The sequence below is a fragment of the Nerophis ophidion genome, linkage group LG19 (assembly GCF_033978795.1).
Source record: "Nerophis ophidion isolate RoL-2023_Sa linkage group LG19, RoL_Noph_v1.0, whole genome shotgun sequence".
In the NCBI taxonomy this organism is placed as follows: domain Eukaryota; kingdom Metazoa; phylum Chordata; class Actinopteri; order Syngnathiformes; family Syngnathidae; genus Nerophis; species Nerophis ophidion.
Window position 1 is genome coordinate 47,072,334 of NC_084629.1, and position 16,629 is coordinate 47,088,962.

The window sequence follows — 16,629 nt, forward strand, 5'->3', positions numbered from 1 at the left end:
GAATTTCTAGGCGCAGTCAAGGTGTTGAGGGGTTCCGGTTTGGTGGCCACGGGATTAGGTCTTTGCTTTTTGCAGATGATGTGGTCCTGATGGCTTCATCTGGCCGGGATCTTCAGCCCTCACTGGATCGGTTCGCAGCCGAGTGTGAAGCGACCGGAATGAGAATCAGCACCTCCAAGTCCGAGTCCATGGTTCTCGCCCCGGAAAAAGGTGGAGTGCCATCTCCGGGTTGGGAAGGAGACCCTGCCCCAAGTGGAGGAGTTCAAGTACCTAGGAGTCTTGTTCACGAGTGAGGGAAGAGTGGATGGTGAGATCGACAGGCGGATCGGTGCGGCGTCTTCAGTAATGCGGATGTTGTACCGATCCGTTGTGGTGAAGAAAGAGCTGAGCCGGAAGGCAAAGCTCTCAATTTACCGCTCGATCTACGTTCCCATCCTCACCTATGGTCATGAGCTTTGGGTCATGACCGAAAGGACAAGATCACGGGTACAAGCGGCCCAAATGAGTTTCCAGGTCTCTCCCTTAGAGATAGGGTGAGAAGCTCTGCCATCCGGGAGGAACTCAAAGTAAAGCCGCTGCTCCTCCACATGGAGAGGAGCCAGATGAGGTGGTTCGGGCATCTGGTCAGGATGCCACCCGAACGCCTCCCTAGGGATGTGTTTAGGGCACGTCCAGCTGGTAGGAGGCCACGGGGAAGACCCAGGACACGTTGGGAAGACTATGTCTCCCGGCTGGCCTGGGAACGCCTCGGGATCCCCCGGGAAGAGCTGGATGAAGTGGCTGGGGAGAGGAAAGTCTGGGCTTCCCTGCTTAGGCTGCTGCCCCCGCGACCCGACCTCGGATAAGCGGAGGATGATGGATGGATGGATGGATGGATGGATGGATGGACTATGTAAAGCGCTTTGAGTCACTAGAGAAAAGCGCTATATAAATATAATTCACTTCAAATAAACTAAAGAAAGAAAGAAATAAATAAAAAATTGATTAAAAAAAAAAGAGAATCGATTCTGAATCGCACAACGTATTCGATTCGATTCATATTCGAATCGTTTATCCCCCACACCCATATTGGCTAAGATAAGTTTGATATATGCCCAAATTTGATTCAGCATCCGTCTTCGTCTGTGACGCGATGGAGCGAGACGTGACGTCATCAGCACACCGCACTATTCCCCGCTCTGATTGGCTGCCCACAAAATGAACATGACAGTAACAAAGATGGCGCCGGGTGAGCTAGAAAAGTGATGAGGGACACACAACCATTAAAATATAAAACGGTGTATTCATTAACTTTTTTGGGCGACTACTTTGTGTCAGGGCTGTGTTTCGGCGTCGGGGGGAGGGGGTAACTCGAGCATTTTTTTTTTTTTTTTGGACTGGGACCTGCAATATCTGGAGAAGTGGAAGTGTTTGAAGTAGCAGTTTGAAGTAGGCAGGCTAGCGGCAGCTGAGTGCGGAAGGCAAGTTCTCCCCCACATTATTACACTTCTATTTACTGTCTTTCACCCTCCTTCTTCTGCTGTCAACCTTGTAGCCAGCCTGGTCGGGACAGCACCGGTGTGTAGGCGAGCTCACCGCCGGAGAGCGACGCTGTAAAGGCGGTAGGAAGACGTGGTTTTAGCCGAGGTGACGCCATGGCTCAGTCCCCGTTACAAAGTGGGCTTGCAGGCATTCAGGTAAACTCTTTCTACTAAGGAATTGCTTTATAACTGCTTGTGTCTTCCCTTCAAACCTTCAAAATGGGGTCCCGCCAAGTCATACAAATGGTTGTCCCAAAAAGTATTCAAACGAAGCGAGCGGGTAGAATGTTGAAATGACTTTCACATGTCAATGTTGTTGGCACAATACCAATGTGAGCGATTTTTAAAATGCGCAATCTTTTTGCAAATTGCTTCCAGCTACTTATTTGAATAATGTGTGGTGCACATTTTGCAAATTAATGGGCGCAAATATTTTTTTGGTGTCAAAAGCATTTTTTTAAAGGGGAACATTATCACAATTTCAAAAGGGTTAAAAACAATAAAAATCAGTTCCCAGTGGCTTGTTGTATTTTTTGAAGTTTTTTTTCCAAAATTTTACCGGTCTCGGAATATCCCTAAATAAAGCTTTAAAATGCCTTATTTTCGCTCTCTGCGAAGACACTGGCCATTTCCCTGTGACGTCATACAGTGCTGCCAATGTAAACAAACAATGGCGGCGTAGTGGGTAGAGCGGCCGTGCCAGAAACCTGAGGGTTGCAGGTTCGCTTCCCACCTATGGACATCAAAGTCGCTGCCGTTGTGTCCTTGGGCAGGACACTTCACCCTTTGCCCCCGGTGCCGCTCACACCGGTGAATGAATGATGAATGAATGATTGGTGGTGGTCGGAGGGGCCGTAGGTGCAAACTGGCAGCCACGCTTCCGTCAGTCTACCCCAGGGCAGCTGTGGCTACAGATGTAGCTTACCACCACCATCGTGTGAATGAATGATGGGTTCCCACTTCTCTGTGAGCGCTTTGAGTATATAACAATAGAAAAAGCGCGATATAAATCTAATCCATTATTATTATTATTATTACACCACAGCAAGATATAGTGACATTAGCTCGGATTCAAACTCGGATTTCAGCGACTTAAGCGATTCAACAGATTACGCATGTATTGAAACAGATGGTTGGAGTATGAAAGTATTGAAGAAGAAACTGAAGCTATTGAGCGAATTCATAGCCATGGCATGGCCGAATAGCTGCGTTAGCATCGCCGGTAAAATGTGCGGACCAAACGATCAGGACTTTCACATCTTTTGACACGGGAGCAACTTAAATCCGTCGATTGTTAAGTGTTTTTTTCGCATTAATTGTGGGTGGAAGGAAACGTAATATAGTTGCAAATGCAAATGTTGAAATGACTTTCACATGTCAATGTTGTTGGCACAATACCAATGTGAGCGATTTTTAAAATGCGCAATCTTTTTGCAAATTGCTTCCAGCTACTTATTTGAATAATGTGTGGTGCACATTTTGCAAATTAATGGGCGCAAATATTTTTTTGGTGTCAAAAGCATTTTTTTAAAGGGGAACATTATCACAATTTCAAAAGGGTTAAAAACAATAAAAATCAGTTCCCAGTGGCTTGTTGTATTTTTTGAAGTTTTTTTTCCAAAATTTTACCGGTCTCGGAATATCCCTAAATAAAGCTTTAAAATGCCTTATTTTCGCTCTCTGCGAAGACACTGGCCATTTCCCTGTGACGTCATACAGTGCTGCCAATGTAAACAAACAATGGCGGCGTAGTGGGTAGAGCGGCCGTGTCAGAAACCTGAGGGTTGCAGGTTCGCTTCACACCTATGGACATCAAAGTCGCTGCCGTTGTGTCCTTGGGCAGGACACTTCACCCTTTGCCCCCGGTGCCGCTCACACCGGTGAATGAATGATGAATGAATGATTGGTAGTGCCCACGCTTCCGTCAGTCTTCCCCAGGGCAGCTGTGGCTACAAATATAGCTTACCACCACCAGGTGTGAATGAATGATGGGTTCCCACTTCTCTGTGAGCGCTTTGAGTATATAACAATAGAAAAGCGCGAATTAAATCTAATCCATTATTATTATTATTATTATACCACAGCAAGATATAGTGACATTAGCTCGGATTTCAGCGACTTAAGCGATTCAACAGATTACGCATGTATTGAAACAGATGGTTGGAGTATGAAAGTATTGAAGAAGAAACTGAAGCTATTGAGCGAATTCATAGTCATAGCATGGCCGAATAGCTGCGTTAACATCGCCGGTAAAATGTGCGGACCAAACGATCAGGACTTTCGCATCTTTTGACACTGGAGCAACTTAAATCCGTCGATTGTTAAGTGTTTTTTTCGCATTAAATGTGGGTGGAAGGAAACGTAATATAGTTGCAAATGCATCTGCAGGTTATCCATACATCTCTGTGCCATGTCTGCTTTAGCACCGCCGGTAAATAGCATGTTAGCATCGATTAGTGTCGCATGTTAGCATCGATTAGCTGGCAGTCAACATCAACAAAACTCACCTTTGTGATTTCGTTGACTATCGTTGCAAATGCATCTGCAGGTTATCCATACTACTCTGTGCCATGTCTGCTTTAGCATCGCCGGTAAAATGTGGAGACACTCCGGCACATTCAATGGGGGTCTGGCGGCAGATTTCTTGCCACTTTGGCATCTTGGGGCCAGTGGTGCAACTTGAATCCCTCCCTGTTAGTGTTGTTACACCCTCCGACAACACACCCACGAGGCATGATGTCTCCAAGGTTCCAAAAAATAGTCAAAAAAACGGAAAATAACAGAGCTGAGACCCGGTGTTTGTAATGTGTTGAAAATGAAAATGGCGGGTGTGTTACCTTGGCGACGTCACATTCTGACGTCATCGCCTCCAGCGCGATAAACAGAAAGGCGTTTAATTCGCCAAAAATCTCCCATTTAGAGTTCGGAAATCGGTTAAAAAAATACATGGTCTTTTTTCTGCACCATCAAGGTATATATTGACGCTTACATAGGTCTGCTGATAATGTTCCCCTTTAAATACTTATGTAAATCTATTCATTTGTAGTCGGGACAATATAACAGAGTATCGCCCTCAAATCAGTCCAACCCCAACCCTAACTAGCCACTATACAGTGTACATCCACGACTAAACTACTACCACAACTTGGTTTACTATTTATAAAATATGATATTGTAGGGTTACTGACTAAACCATCCACAAAATCTCGTCTTGCGATACGCAAATTGCTCACAATGGAAATGACGTATAAGTTGCAAAGTGCGCGAGATTGGTGAAATGCTTACAACATCAAGACGCAATTAATACTGAACACTCCTCCGTAACCTGTTATTAATTAGCCTAATGACATTTCAAACAATAACCTCGACAACGATATGGCCTTTTTTTAATATCTCGATATTTTTAGGCCGTTTCGCGATATACGATATATATTACGATATTTTGCCTTGGCCTTGAATGAACACTTGATGCATATAAATAGATAGATAGATAGATAGTACTTTATTGATTCCATCAGGAGAGTTCCTTCAGGAAAATTAAGATTCCAGCAGCAGTGTACAGAGTTGAGATCAAATTAAATAAAAGTAAATAATGGGGGTTTAAATGGAAACAAAATAGAGAAATATTACAATAAGAATAAAAAATAAAAAGCAACAATGGGAATAAAAATATAACAGTAAAATAAGAATATAACAAGACAAAGTAGGCAGTAGTGAGCATGTCATGAAAACTTATTGCACTGTTATTGTTTTGCATCCCCTGTCATCCTTGCACCCCCCGCCCCCCGTCCCAGAGAGGAGTTGTACAGTCTAATGGCGTGTGGGACAAAGGAGTTCTTGAGTCTATTAGTCCTGCACTTGGGATGAAGCAGTCTAGCACTGAACAGGCTCCTCTGGCTACTGATAACACTATGCAGAGGGTGACTGGCATCCAGGATGCTCACTAGTTTGTCAACAGTCCTCTTCTCTGCCACCGTCACCAGTGTGTCCAGTTTTATTCCCATGTTAGAACCGGCCCGCCTGATCAGTTTCTCAAGTCTGGAGCTGTCCTTCTTAGATGTACTGCCCCCCCAGCACACTACCATGTAGAACAGCACACTGGCAACCACAGACTGGTAGTACATCCACAGGAGTTTTCTACAAATGTTGAAGGAGTGCAGTCTGCTCTGTCCTTTCTTGTACTGGTGGTCCGTGTTAACAGTCCAGTCCAGCTTATTGTCCACAATATAATCACAGCAGTATGATGATTCTATGTGTCTACATTAAAACATTCTTCTTCATCCTGCATTCATATATGCTACTTTTAAACTTTCATGCAGAGAGGGAAATCACAACTACCGTATTTCCTTAAATAGCCGCCGGTACGCTAATTTAAAACCTCTTCTCACTCCTGTGCTTTTTCAAAGCATGCGGTAAAAGTAAGCAGACGCTAATCATTTTAAAACCTCTTTTCACCCCTGCGCTTACCAATGGCATGCAGTAAAAAATTGAGTGTGATTAAAAAAAAATAATAATAATTTAAAATTATCCTGCGTCCGCGGCCCGGTGGTTGGGGACCACTGCTCTACAGCATGTCATTGCGCCCACTTTTACACCATGCTATTTGTTTGCCGGCCGGACGCATGCATTTCGCTGCTTCTTATACGAGATTGCAATGCATACTTGCTCAACAGCCATACCTTTTACACTGATGTTTGTGATAGAAATAACTTTTAAACTCTTACTAATATGCGCCACACTCTGTGAACCCACACCAAGCACATTTCTGGAGAGCATTGGCTCTGTGGCACATTATAAGCGCAGCATAGGGATTACCCATAATGCCGTGCATTTGTGACTCTTGGCTATATTATACACACGCCCCCAACCCCGCCCACCTCAACCAACGCACGGAGAGGGGGTGGCAGGGTTTGGTGCTAGCGGGTGTATGGAGTAGCCAGGAGTCGTGGATGCATTGCATTCCGGGTAGGTGTCGTGTTGCGTTTGTGGTGTGTTGCAGGGCCGATGTTCTCCAGAAGTGTGTTTGTCATCGTTTAATGTGGGTTCGCGGAGTGTGGCGCGTATTGATAGGAGTGATGATGTTGTTTTATATCACAACCATTAGTGTGATCTCTATGGCTGTGCAACAAGACCCCTGGTTTACACATAGTAAAAGCAAAAAAAAAACTTCTCCGCCATTTTGAAAAAGACGACAGGGGAAGCCTCACTCGTGACGTCACAAATTTGACCCGGCGGTAAAAGTAAGCATGCGCTTATTGATTTGGGGAGCGACTTTGACCCAGCAGTAATTCAAGGCAGGCGCATATTACATGCCCGGTGGCTAATCAAGGAAATACAGTAAGTCAATTGACCAAAAGTGTATTTATTAAAGGCCTACTGAAACCCGCTACTACCGACCACGCAGTCTGATAGTTTATATATCAATGCTGAAATCTTAACATTGCAACACATGCCAATACGACCGGGTTAGTTTACTAAATTGCAATTTTAAATTTCGTGCCAAAATATCCTGCTGAAACATCTCGGTATGATGACGCCTGAGCGTGACATCACGGATTGTCGAGGACATTTTGTTCCAGCATCGTGCCCAGTTATTAAGTCGTCTGTTTTCATCGAAAAATTCCACAGTATTATGGACATCTGTGGTGCTGAATCTTTTGCAATTTGTTCAATGAACAATGGAGACATCAAAGAAGAAAGCTGTAGGTGGGAAGCGGTGTATTTCGGCCGGCTGTAGCAACACAAACACAACCAGTGTTTCATTGTTTACATTCCCGAAAGATGACGGTGAAGCTTTACTATGGAACAGAGTGGTCAAGCGAACTCTGATTGAACCACACACACAAAGTACAGTGTATTATGCAGGCATCATTTCGACAAATTGTGTTCTGAAGAGGGTCCCTTGCGAAGGGCAGAGATGGGCATTGCCACCACCCGTCGACTGGTGCTGAAGAAAGGCGCGGGGCCGACCTTCAGGTTGTACAGGTACCACCATATAATCTCACTAAAACACTAGTAACACAATAAGCAGATGAGAGATTTTCCAGAATTATCTTAGTAAATTTGTCTAATAACATCTGAATCGCTCCCTCTGCCCTCTAGTCTTTTTTTCAATCTCTCTCAAATTAATGGGGAAATTGTCGCTTTCTCAGTCCGAATCACTCTCGCTGCTGGTGGCCATGATTGTAAACAATGTTCAGATGTGAGAAGCCCCACAACCCGTGATGTCACGCGCACATCGTCTGCTACTTCCGGTACAGGCAAGGCTTTTTTATCAGAACCAAAAGTTGCAAACTTTATCGTGGATGTTCTCTACTAAATCCTTTCAGCAAAAATATGGCAACATCACGAAATGATGAAGTATGACACATAGAATGGACCTGCTATCCCCGTTTGAATAAGAACATCTCATTTCAGTAGGTCTTTAAGCAGTGGCACAAACATTCATGTCATTTCCAAAACAGAAAGTGCAAGATTGTCAGAGACATTTTAAAACAAGCTGTTAGTGCACTTTTGTGCATGATGTCACTAAGGTGACATATCAAAACAACACTAAATTAAAGTGCAAATTTTGGACAGAATGCCACTACAATAGTTTAAAACAAATAAAGTGCACTTTTGTGCGTGATGTCACACAAGATATTTCAATAAGTGTCAAATAAAAATGAGCAGCATAATAGGAAATAGTGTATGTCCTTCACTATGTGGTAGGTTCCTGCGGACGTTATATCCTTCTGTTGTTGAGTATTTGTTTCATACGGTGTTGATCTGGAAATGGTTGCTTGGGGGATTTGTTGGTGTGGCACCGAACGGAGATGTTGACACGCAGAGTTTCAAGCACTCTTCATTCTCTTGCGGGTGACTTTTCAAATGATGCTACTTATTATCCAATCCACTTTATTTATATAGCACATTTAAACAACAAAAACGTTTCCAAAGTGCTGCACAGCCATGTTGAAAACAAAAAACAATATTATGCTCCACCAATGACTGAATAAAAAAAATAAATAAATATAAAACCAATATAAAAATGAAAATGATTAAAACCCATTTTAAAGGGTAAAAGCAATTAAAACAGTAAAATAGAAATCAAAGTGTATAAAAAACACAGTGGACAATAGAGGACCACACAACTTAAAAGCCAAAGAATAAAAGTGGGGCTTAAGACGAGACTTAAAACACTCCACTGTGTTTTTAGTAAAAAAAAAAAAAAAAAAGGTTGTCATAAACGTTACTTAATTCATTTAAAAAAATCACACAAAAGACAACAAGTTGAAGTTTGAAGTTGACCAATAATTAATTCATAATTTGAGCCGGCAAATATTATTTTTTTCTGGACAATAGGACACACAGGATTATGTTAGAATTAGACTTCCTTTTATTGTCATTGAAATTTGAACTTTACACTACAGATAAGAACAAAATGTCGTTGCATCAGCTCATGGTAGTGCAGGATAAAAGAGCAATAAGGTGCAGATATAAATTAATAGATTACTGTACGGATAAATATATTGCACTTTTGCATATGCATTCACATTCACGGATGGGTTTTACTGCTTGTGTCTTTCCTTCAAATCTTCAAAATGGGGTCCCGGGGACCCCACCATGTCATAAAAATGGGGGCCCACATTAAATCTGTTGGGGTCCCCAACCGTTTTGAAAACAAATGATAAATGTATGCATCATCCTGTTATATCTCCCATTGTATATTCATTCGTATTTTTTTAATCATTTATTTGTTTATTTTTAGGCAGTTACATAAAAAAAGTACAAAGTTGACAACACATAATAATATAAACTAATATAGTGCAAAAGGTAATGTAATGCATGATTGTCCAGTTTTGCCTGAAATGGAGTGGGAAGAAGATGATTTATTTAATCCCACCCCCAGTTCTCCATTCAGTGATTATTCCCATGAGTTTCACTGTTACTTAAAGAGAAGTTAAAGTCGCAATGATTGTCACACACACACTATGTGTGGTGAAATTTGTCCTCTGCATTTGACCCATTCCATTGTTCACCCCCTGGGAGGTCCGGGGAGCAGTGGGCCGCAGCGGCAGCCGCGCCCAGGAGTCATTTTTGGTGATTTAACCCCCAATTCCAACCCTTGATGCTGAGTGCCAAGCAGGGAGGTAATGGGTCCCGTTTGTATAGTCTTTGGTATGACTCAGAACCTACCGATCTCAGGGCAGACACTCTAACCACAAAACCACTGAGTAGGTTATATGTCTATGACCTTATAATGTATATATATTATAAGGCACACTGCCGATGAATGGTCTATTTTTAATCTTTTTTCATGTATAATGCGCACCTGACTATAAGGCGCATTAAAGGAGTCATATTATTATTTATGTCTAAATGTAAAATACTTCCTGTTGGCCGACATAACATGTCGGTCAAAATGTTGCATAGATGATGGTTTACACATCATCTTCGCTTTCTGACAGTCGCATCAGATGCGCCGTTTTGTGGGCGGTCTTATTTACGTGGCTCACCTTTGACAGATTTTTCTCCCCGTCATCTTTGTTGTAGCGGTGTAGCGTGCAAGGACGGGAGTGGAAGAAGTGTCAAAAGATGGGGTTAACTGTTTTAATGACATTCAGACTTTACTTCAATTGACAACGAAGCCGCATCTCCTCATCTAGAAACACCCACACCGGAAATGTGTTCCGTGAAAAACCGTCCATCTGGAACTCTCTAACAACGAAAGTTCCTTGGGTGAATAATGTAAACTCCCAGCACCGGTATGTTTTAGCACTTTCATGGCGAGTTTACTGACATGTATAAGTAAGAACTTTACACTACTTTTATATTGCAAATGGCACTAAAAAATGTACTACTAAAACATTTTGATATATTTTTGAGCGCCGTGTATAATGTTCTAGATTTTAATTAGAACATTTACAATGTTGGTGTTGTTTACTTGAGACTTATTTCATATGTTTGACTGCCATTTACTGGTCACAATTATGGGTACACCATGTACCAAATAAAATAGTGTATGAGTTGTTACTGCAGGGAATTCTGGGTATTTGTTCTGTTGTGTTTATGTTGTGTTGCGGTGCAAATATTCTCCTGAAATGTGTTTGTCGTCGTTTAGTGTAGTTTCACTAAATGGCACAGGTTTATGACAGTGTTGGCATTATTTATACGGCCACCATTAGTGTGACATGTATGGCGGTTGAGTGAAAATGCCCTTCATTCACTTGTACATGGGGTGATCAAAATCAATTAAATTTGGTTATGATCATATAGAGTAACAGCTTGTCTTGACATATTCAATTTAAAGACCATTTTCACTCCTTTCAAGGCTTCAAAAGTATTGAGCTTTTAGTCAGGGAAGTACGGTAAACAAACATGTGCGGAAAACAATAATCGATATAAAAATAAAACAAACCACGTCCCGGGGACGCATGGACTTCCGGAATTTTGCGTCCTTTCAGATTTCCATGTGTAAAAAGACACAAAAAGTACGTTAACTCCAACACTGATCATTTTATCTCATGTTGAACTAATAATGCATGATATCGATTCAGATACATGAAGTGAAGTTACATTGACATGTTTTTGATTGTACGCCACACAGAGAACCAGACCGCACATTTGTTGTTAAAACAGACCAGAGTCCGTTTGATCTGCTATTACAGTTTGTTTGGTAATGCAGTCCAGGACCACACCAAACAGGATATGACCAGTCTTATTTAAAGTACCTGAAACTAATGCTTGTGCAAGAATCTGACCAAAAAAGGACTTCAGTGGAAGTTAAAGTCAACTTTCAGAATACTACTTGAGGAAAAGTCTTAAAGTTTCTGATATTTACTGTGCATCAGTATCAAAATTTTTTTTTTTTCTATAAAATGTACTTAAACATTAAAAGTAAAAAATATCCAAACGAAGCGAGCGGGTAGAATGTTGAAATTACTTTCACTTGTCAAGATGCAATTAATCCTGAACACTCCTGTAATTAGCCTAATGACATTTCAAACAAAAACGTTGACACTGTGACTTCTGAATGATAATTACTGTAATTAAACCAAGCATCCTATCTTACTTGTTCTTGTTAGATGAGGAATTATTGCAGTGCCAATATTTTCGTGCACGTTATCCGACAGGAAGAATATTTTACACTAGCTACCTAAATACCCTGTGCAAATACGGCCATGGTTGCGTAACGTCACCACTTTGACGTGTTTGAGTTTTAAAATGAGGCAGATAAGCAAACATCGAAATCGATTTTAAAAACATGATTCAGGCATTGTGTGATGTAGGGCAGTGGTTCTCAAATGGGGGTATGTGTACCCCTGGGGGCACTTGAAGGTATGCCAAGGGTTACGTGAGATTTTTAAAAATATTCTAAAACTAGCATCAATTCAAAAATCCTTCATAAATATATTTATTGAATAATACTTCAACAAAATATGAATGTAAGTTCATAAACTGTGAAAAGAAATACAACAATGCAATATTCAGTGTTGACAGCTAGATTTTTTTGTGGACATGTTCCATAAATATTGATGTTAACGATGTCTTTTTTTTAAAGAAATATTTAGAACTAAGTTGATGAATCCAGATGGATCTCTATTACAATCCCCAAAGAGGGCACTTTTAGTTGATTACTTCTATGTGTAAAAATCTTTATTTATAATTGAATCACTTGTTTATTCTTCAACAAGTTTTTATTTATTTGTATATCTTTTTTTCCAAATAGTTCAACAAAGACATGAACAAATGAGCAATATTTTGCACTGTTATACGATTTAATAAATCAGAAACTGATGACATAGTGATGTATTTTACTTCTTTATCTCTTTTTTTCAACCAAAAATGCTTTGCTCTGATCAGGGGGTACTTGAATAAAAAAAAATGTTCACAGGGGGTACATCACTGAAAAAAGGTTGAGAACCACTGGCGTAGGGAATGGCGATATGGCCCAAAATCTGTATCCTGAGACATTCTGCAATAACGATATATCACATCATATTATATGATATGTGATAATGAAATCATTGCGAAACTGGTTACAAAGGCTCCATTTTGGCTGCTCGTGCATGTGGTAACATATTGTTTAATTACTGGTTGTATTATTTCCTCAAAACTATTATTAATATATTTGCTAATTTACTGTTAATAGCTGGTTGTTTTTATTTGCGACGTGGTTGTAACTACATTTCTGTTTAAACCTGATAAGCACTTATTGTTCTGTTATGTCAGTACTTTGCATTACTTTTAAGAATACTACAAATGTAGTTACAGGGGCAGTATTGATCATACCAATGCTGATACTGATCACATCTTGGATTACAATGATCAGACAAAACACAGGCAGCGGTGTAATAACATAAATGAAATAAATATTTTAACTATTTCTTTAGTCCCTTTTATAACATATAATATTCTAAGCAAATTAAAGTCAATACAAAATAACTAAACCTAAGCACAAACTACTATTTGCTCTGATTTAAATCATTTAGTTTTTGCCCTTATTGGTCTATCTGTATCCACAGACTGAAATGAGTTTGTAAACAATAACAAAAACAAACAAAACCATTTTTTGAAGATAAAAAATATCTTTAACCAATGTAGTATCGACCATATACTGATACTCTGTATTGTCACTGTCAATATTTGTATCGATCCGACCAATTAGAAATGGTCTCAGCTAACGAGGTGCTTAATAAATTGAGCGCGCTCCACCCAAATATCCCCTCCAGATTCTTCATGGACTCTGCCACCACCATTGCCCCAATAATCACACATATAATAAACCTCTCAATCAAACAAGGCCAGGTACCCAAGGATTTCAAGATAGCAAGAGTAACCCCCCTTTATAGAAAAGGAAGCAAATTAGAACCTGGTAACTACCGACCTGTTTCTATTCTCAGTTCCATTTCAAAAGTAATGGAAAAAACAGTTTATGAACAGGTTGATAGATACCTTGCTACTAATAAACTAATGTACAAATTCCAATCCGGCTTCAGAACTAACCACTCCACTGACACATGCCTTCTCTATCTGACCGACCACATCAAACATGAGGTGGATGCGGGCAAATACTGCGGCATGGTCATGCTGGACATTCAGAAGGCCTTTGACACCGTTAACCACGCTATACTGTTGGATAAGCTCCGAGCAATCTGATTCAATAATACTTCATCGAGCTGGATGCAGTCTTACTTGGAGGGGAGGAAACAGGTGGTAGAGGTGAACAGCACCGTGTCCCCTCCCCTCTCAGTAAGCTGTGGAGTCCCCCAAGGCAGTATACTAGGACTTTTATTGTTCCTAATATACGTAAATGACATGCCATCAGCATGCCACTGTGAATTGTTCCTGTTTGCGCCAAGGACAAGTCCCAGGTGGAACAAATCCTCAGTGCTGACATCCTTAATATTTGGACCTGGCTCGCTGAAAACAAGCTATCCATACACTTAAAGTAAAACGGAATCCATCCCATTTGGGTCCCATATCAACCTTAAGAAAGTCAGTGACTTCACTATAAAAGTGGGTGACATTGTTATCACCAGGAAAGATGAGATCACCTATCTAGGTTTCATTCTAGAGGCTATTCTTTCCTGTGATAAAATGGCCACCAAAATAATCAAAAAGGTCAACCAAAGAACAAAATTCCTCAACAGAATCTCCTCTCTGGTCAACAAAAGCACCTTGACGATTCTAGCGGGAACTCTTATTCAACCCTTCTTCGATTACGCTTGCACCTCCTGGTACCCCAGCACCTCCAAAACCCTCAAATCTAGACTCCAAACATCCCAGAACAAGCTAGTCCGGTTACTTTTAAACCTCCACCCCAGATCACACCTCAATCCAACCCACTTCTCCAAAGTGGGCTGGCTCAGGGTGGAGGACAGAGTAAAACAACTTGCACTGAGCCTAGTCTATAAAATCCGCTACAGCTCCCTGATACCGAAGTACATGTCAAACTACTTCCTTAACGTAAATGACCACCATAACCACAACACCAGGGGACCAGATTCCGATCTAACAAAGGTCTTAACTCATTCTCTTTTTATGCCACATCAATGTGGAATGCACTCCCAACAGGTATAAAAGTAAGTGCATCTCTATATTCCTTCAAAATTGCTCTAAAACAACACCTCCAGGCAACTTCAACACTTTACTAATACCCTCCTCCATTCACATCCCATCTCCCCAGATTATAAATAACCTAATGTAAATAACCAAATGTACTTCTAATGTATATACTTGTTCTTATGCTATGTGAACTCACTATGTTCTCTGCTGGCTGTACATATCCTACTAAATAAGACCTACACTGTTTCAATGTCCACATTTCTCTGTTGATGCAATTGTTGATGACGGAAGTACTGATATCAACCAAAGCTCCTCATCCCACCCCTTGGATTGTAAATAATGTAAATATTTCAATGTATATACTATGATGATTAACTTGTGTGATGACTGTATTATGCTGATAGTATATATTTGTACCATGAATTGATTAACGTGGACCCCGACTTAAACAAGTTGAAAAACGTATTCAGTTGTTACCATTTAGTGGTAAATTGTACGGAATATGTATTGAACTGTGCAATCTACTAATAAAAGAATCAATCAATCAATCAAAAAAAACACCCTGCTTTACATTCAAGAGCTTTAGCTTAGCATTTAGCATAACTTATTGTACCCTACTAAGGTGTGTAGTGTAATATGTTTAGCTATTCCGTGTCCTCCAGGGATTATACCTGTAAGAATCATGGTTTATTTAATGAGGCAAGGATTGGTGACTTTGTAGCGGCTTTGCACTGTAGAGGGACATTAGCCGCTTGCGAGGACACCACATCGCGAACTTGAGGATGCTTGTTGCTGTCAAATTTGCGGCACACGGCTAGAATGTGTCATCATAACAATAGTATTAACATCTCTATTGTCAACAAATTCATATGATTTATATCTTATATTGTCCATATTGCACAAACCTGAACACAAACATCTTGTGTAATGTTACACTTGAGGACGGTACAACATGAATGTTCCGATAAAATTGTTGTTTGAATGGTATTATTTTTGGGGGGAAATACAATTTTGAGATACTATTCACTCAATGGCCCAAATATGACAAAAAATTCTTAGCGTCAAAATTAGTTTATCGTTCTATTGACTTCATCCTCCTCTGAATTATAACCGCTTAGTAAATCCACATTGCCAGCAGGGGAAGTTTGAGCCAGAGGTTGTGCTCTGGTGGTATGCCAATAATACATTTGGGTGTGGTGCATGGCTGAGACTACGGTGGTGCAGATGGGGGAGCATCACACACAATGCTTTTAGAGGGAGGTTGAGTCGGCTTTAGTCCGTGGCAGCAAACCTGCTGACTGTGGCTATGGCAAGTACATTCCCATCCTGCTCACAGTACACTTGTTGTTTTTGCACAGGACAAGCTCAACCTTGTTTTCACCTGGGTGACTGAACACACCAATGTTGTGATAATGATAGTTTTTGGGTGATGTTGTTGTCATGCAGCGCTTTATCCTGCTGCGACTAATGTTTTTGTTGCACACTTTCATCGCAAATTAAATAGACTCCACTATTTTTCTGAGAGCAGCGGCTTGGCCATATTCCCTACTACCCATTGCCAAATTATTACGAGAAATTATTGTTTTGGGAATAGCATTAGAATAATCTTCCCAACAACACATTGGACATGCAGCTCCAAAATCCAACATTAGCAATAGTCTGGTGTCATGACAGGCACACAGGGTTTTGCTCTCCATCCATCCATTTCTACTGCTTATCCCTTTCGGGGTCGCCGGTGGTGCTGGTGCCTTTCCTCAGCTACCGTCGGGCGGAAGACGGGGTACACCCTGGACAAGTCGCTACCTCATCGCAGGCCCAACAGAGATAGACAGACAACATTCACACTCACATTCACACACTAGGGACCATTTAGTGTTGCCAATCAACCTATCCCCAGGTGCATGTCTTTTTAGGTGGGAGGGGCCTATCCACAGGTGCATGTCTTTGTAGGTGTGAGGAACCTTGAGTACCGGGAGGGAACCCACGTAGTCACAGGGGGAACATGCAAACTCCAAACGTTAAGTTCCCGAGCCCAGGATCGAACCCAGGACCCCCAGCT

General features: G+C 41.0%; 1 protein-coding gene across 2 annotated transcripts in view; it reads left to right on the forward strand.

The window, feature by feature from the left end:
* Nucleotides 1-1,186: 1,186 nt before the first annotated feature.
* stk24a (serine/threonine kinase 24a (STE20 homolog, yeast)) overlaps nt 1,187-16,629 on the forward strand; it is a 38,184-nt gene continuing 22,741 nt past the window's right edge. Inside the window, exons 1-2 of one of the 2 annotated variants that reach the window (XM_061880147.1) lie at nt 1,187-1,464; nt 1,539-1,676. In XM_061880147.1, coding sequence (XP_061736131.1) covers nt 1,635-1,676 — 42 coding nt within the window. In that variant the 5' untranslated portion in view covers nt 1,187-1,464; nt 1,539-1,634. The remainder of the gene's footprint in view (nt 1,465-1,538; nt 1,677-16,629) is intronic. The other variant, XM_061880146.1, reaches the window with a different exon arrangement.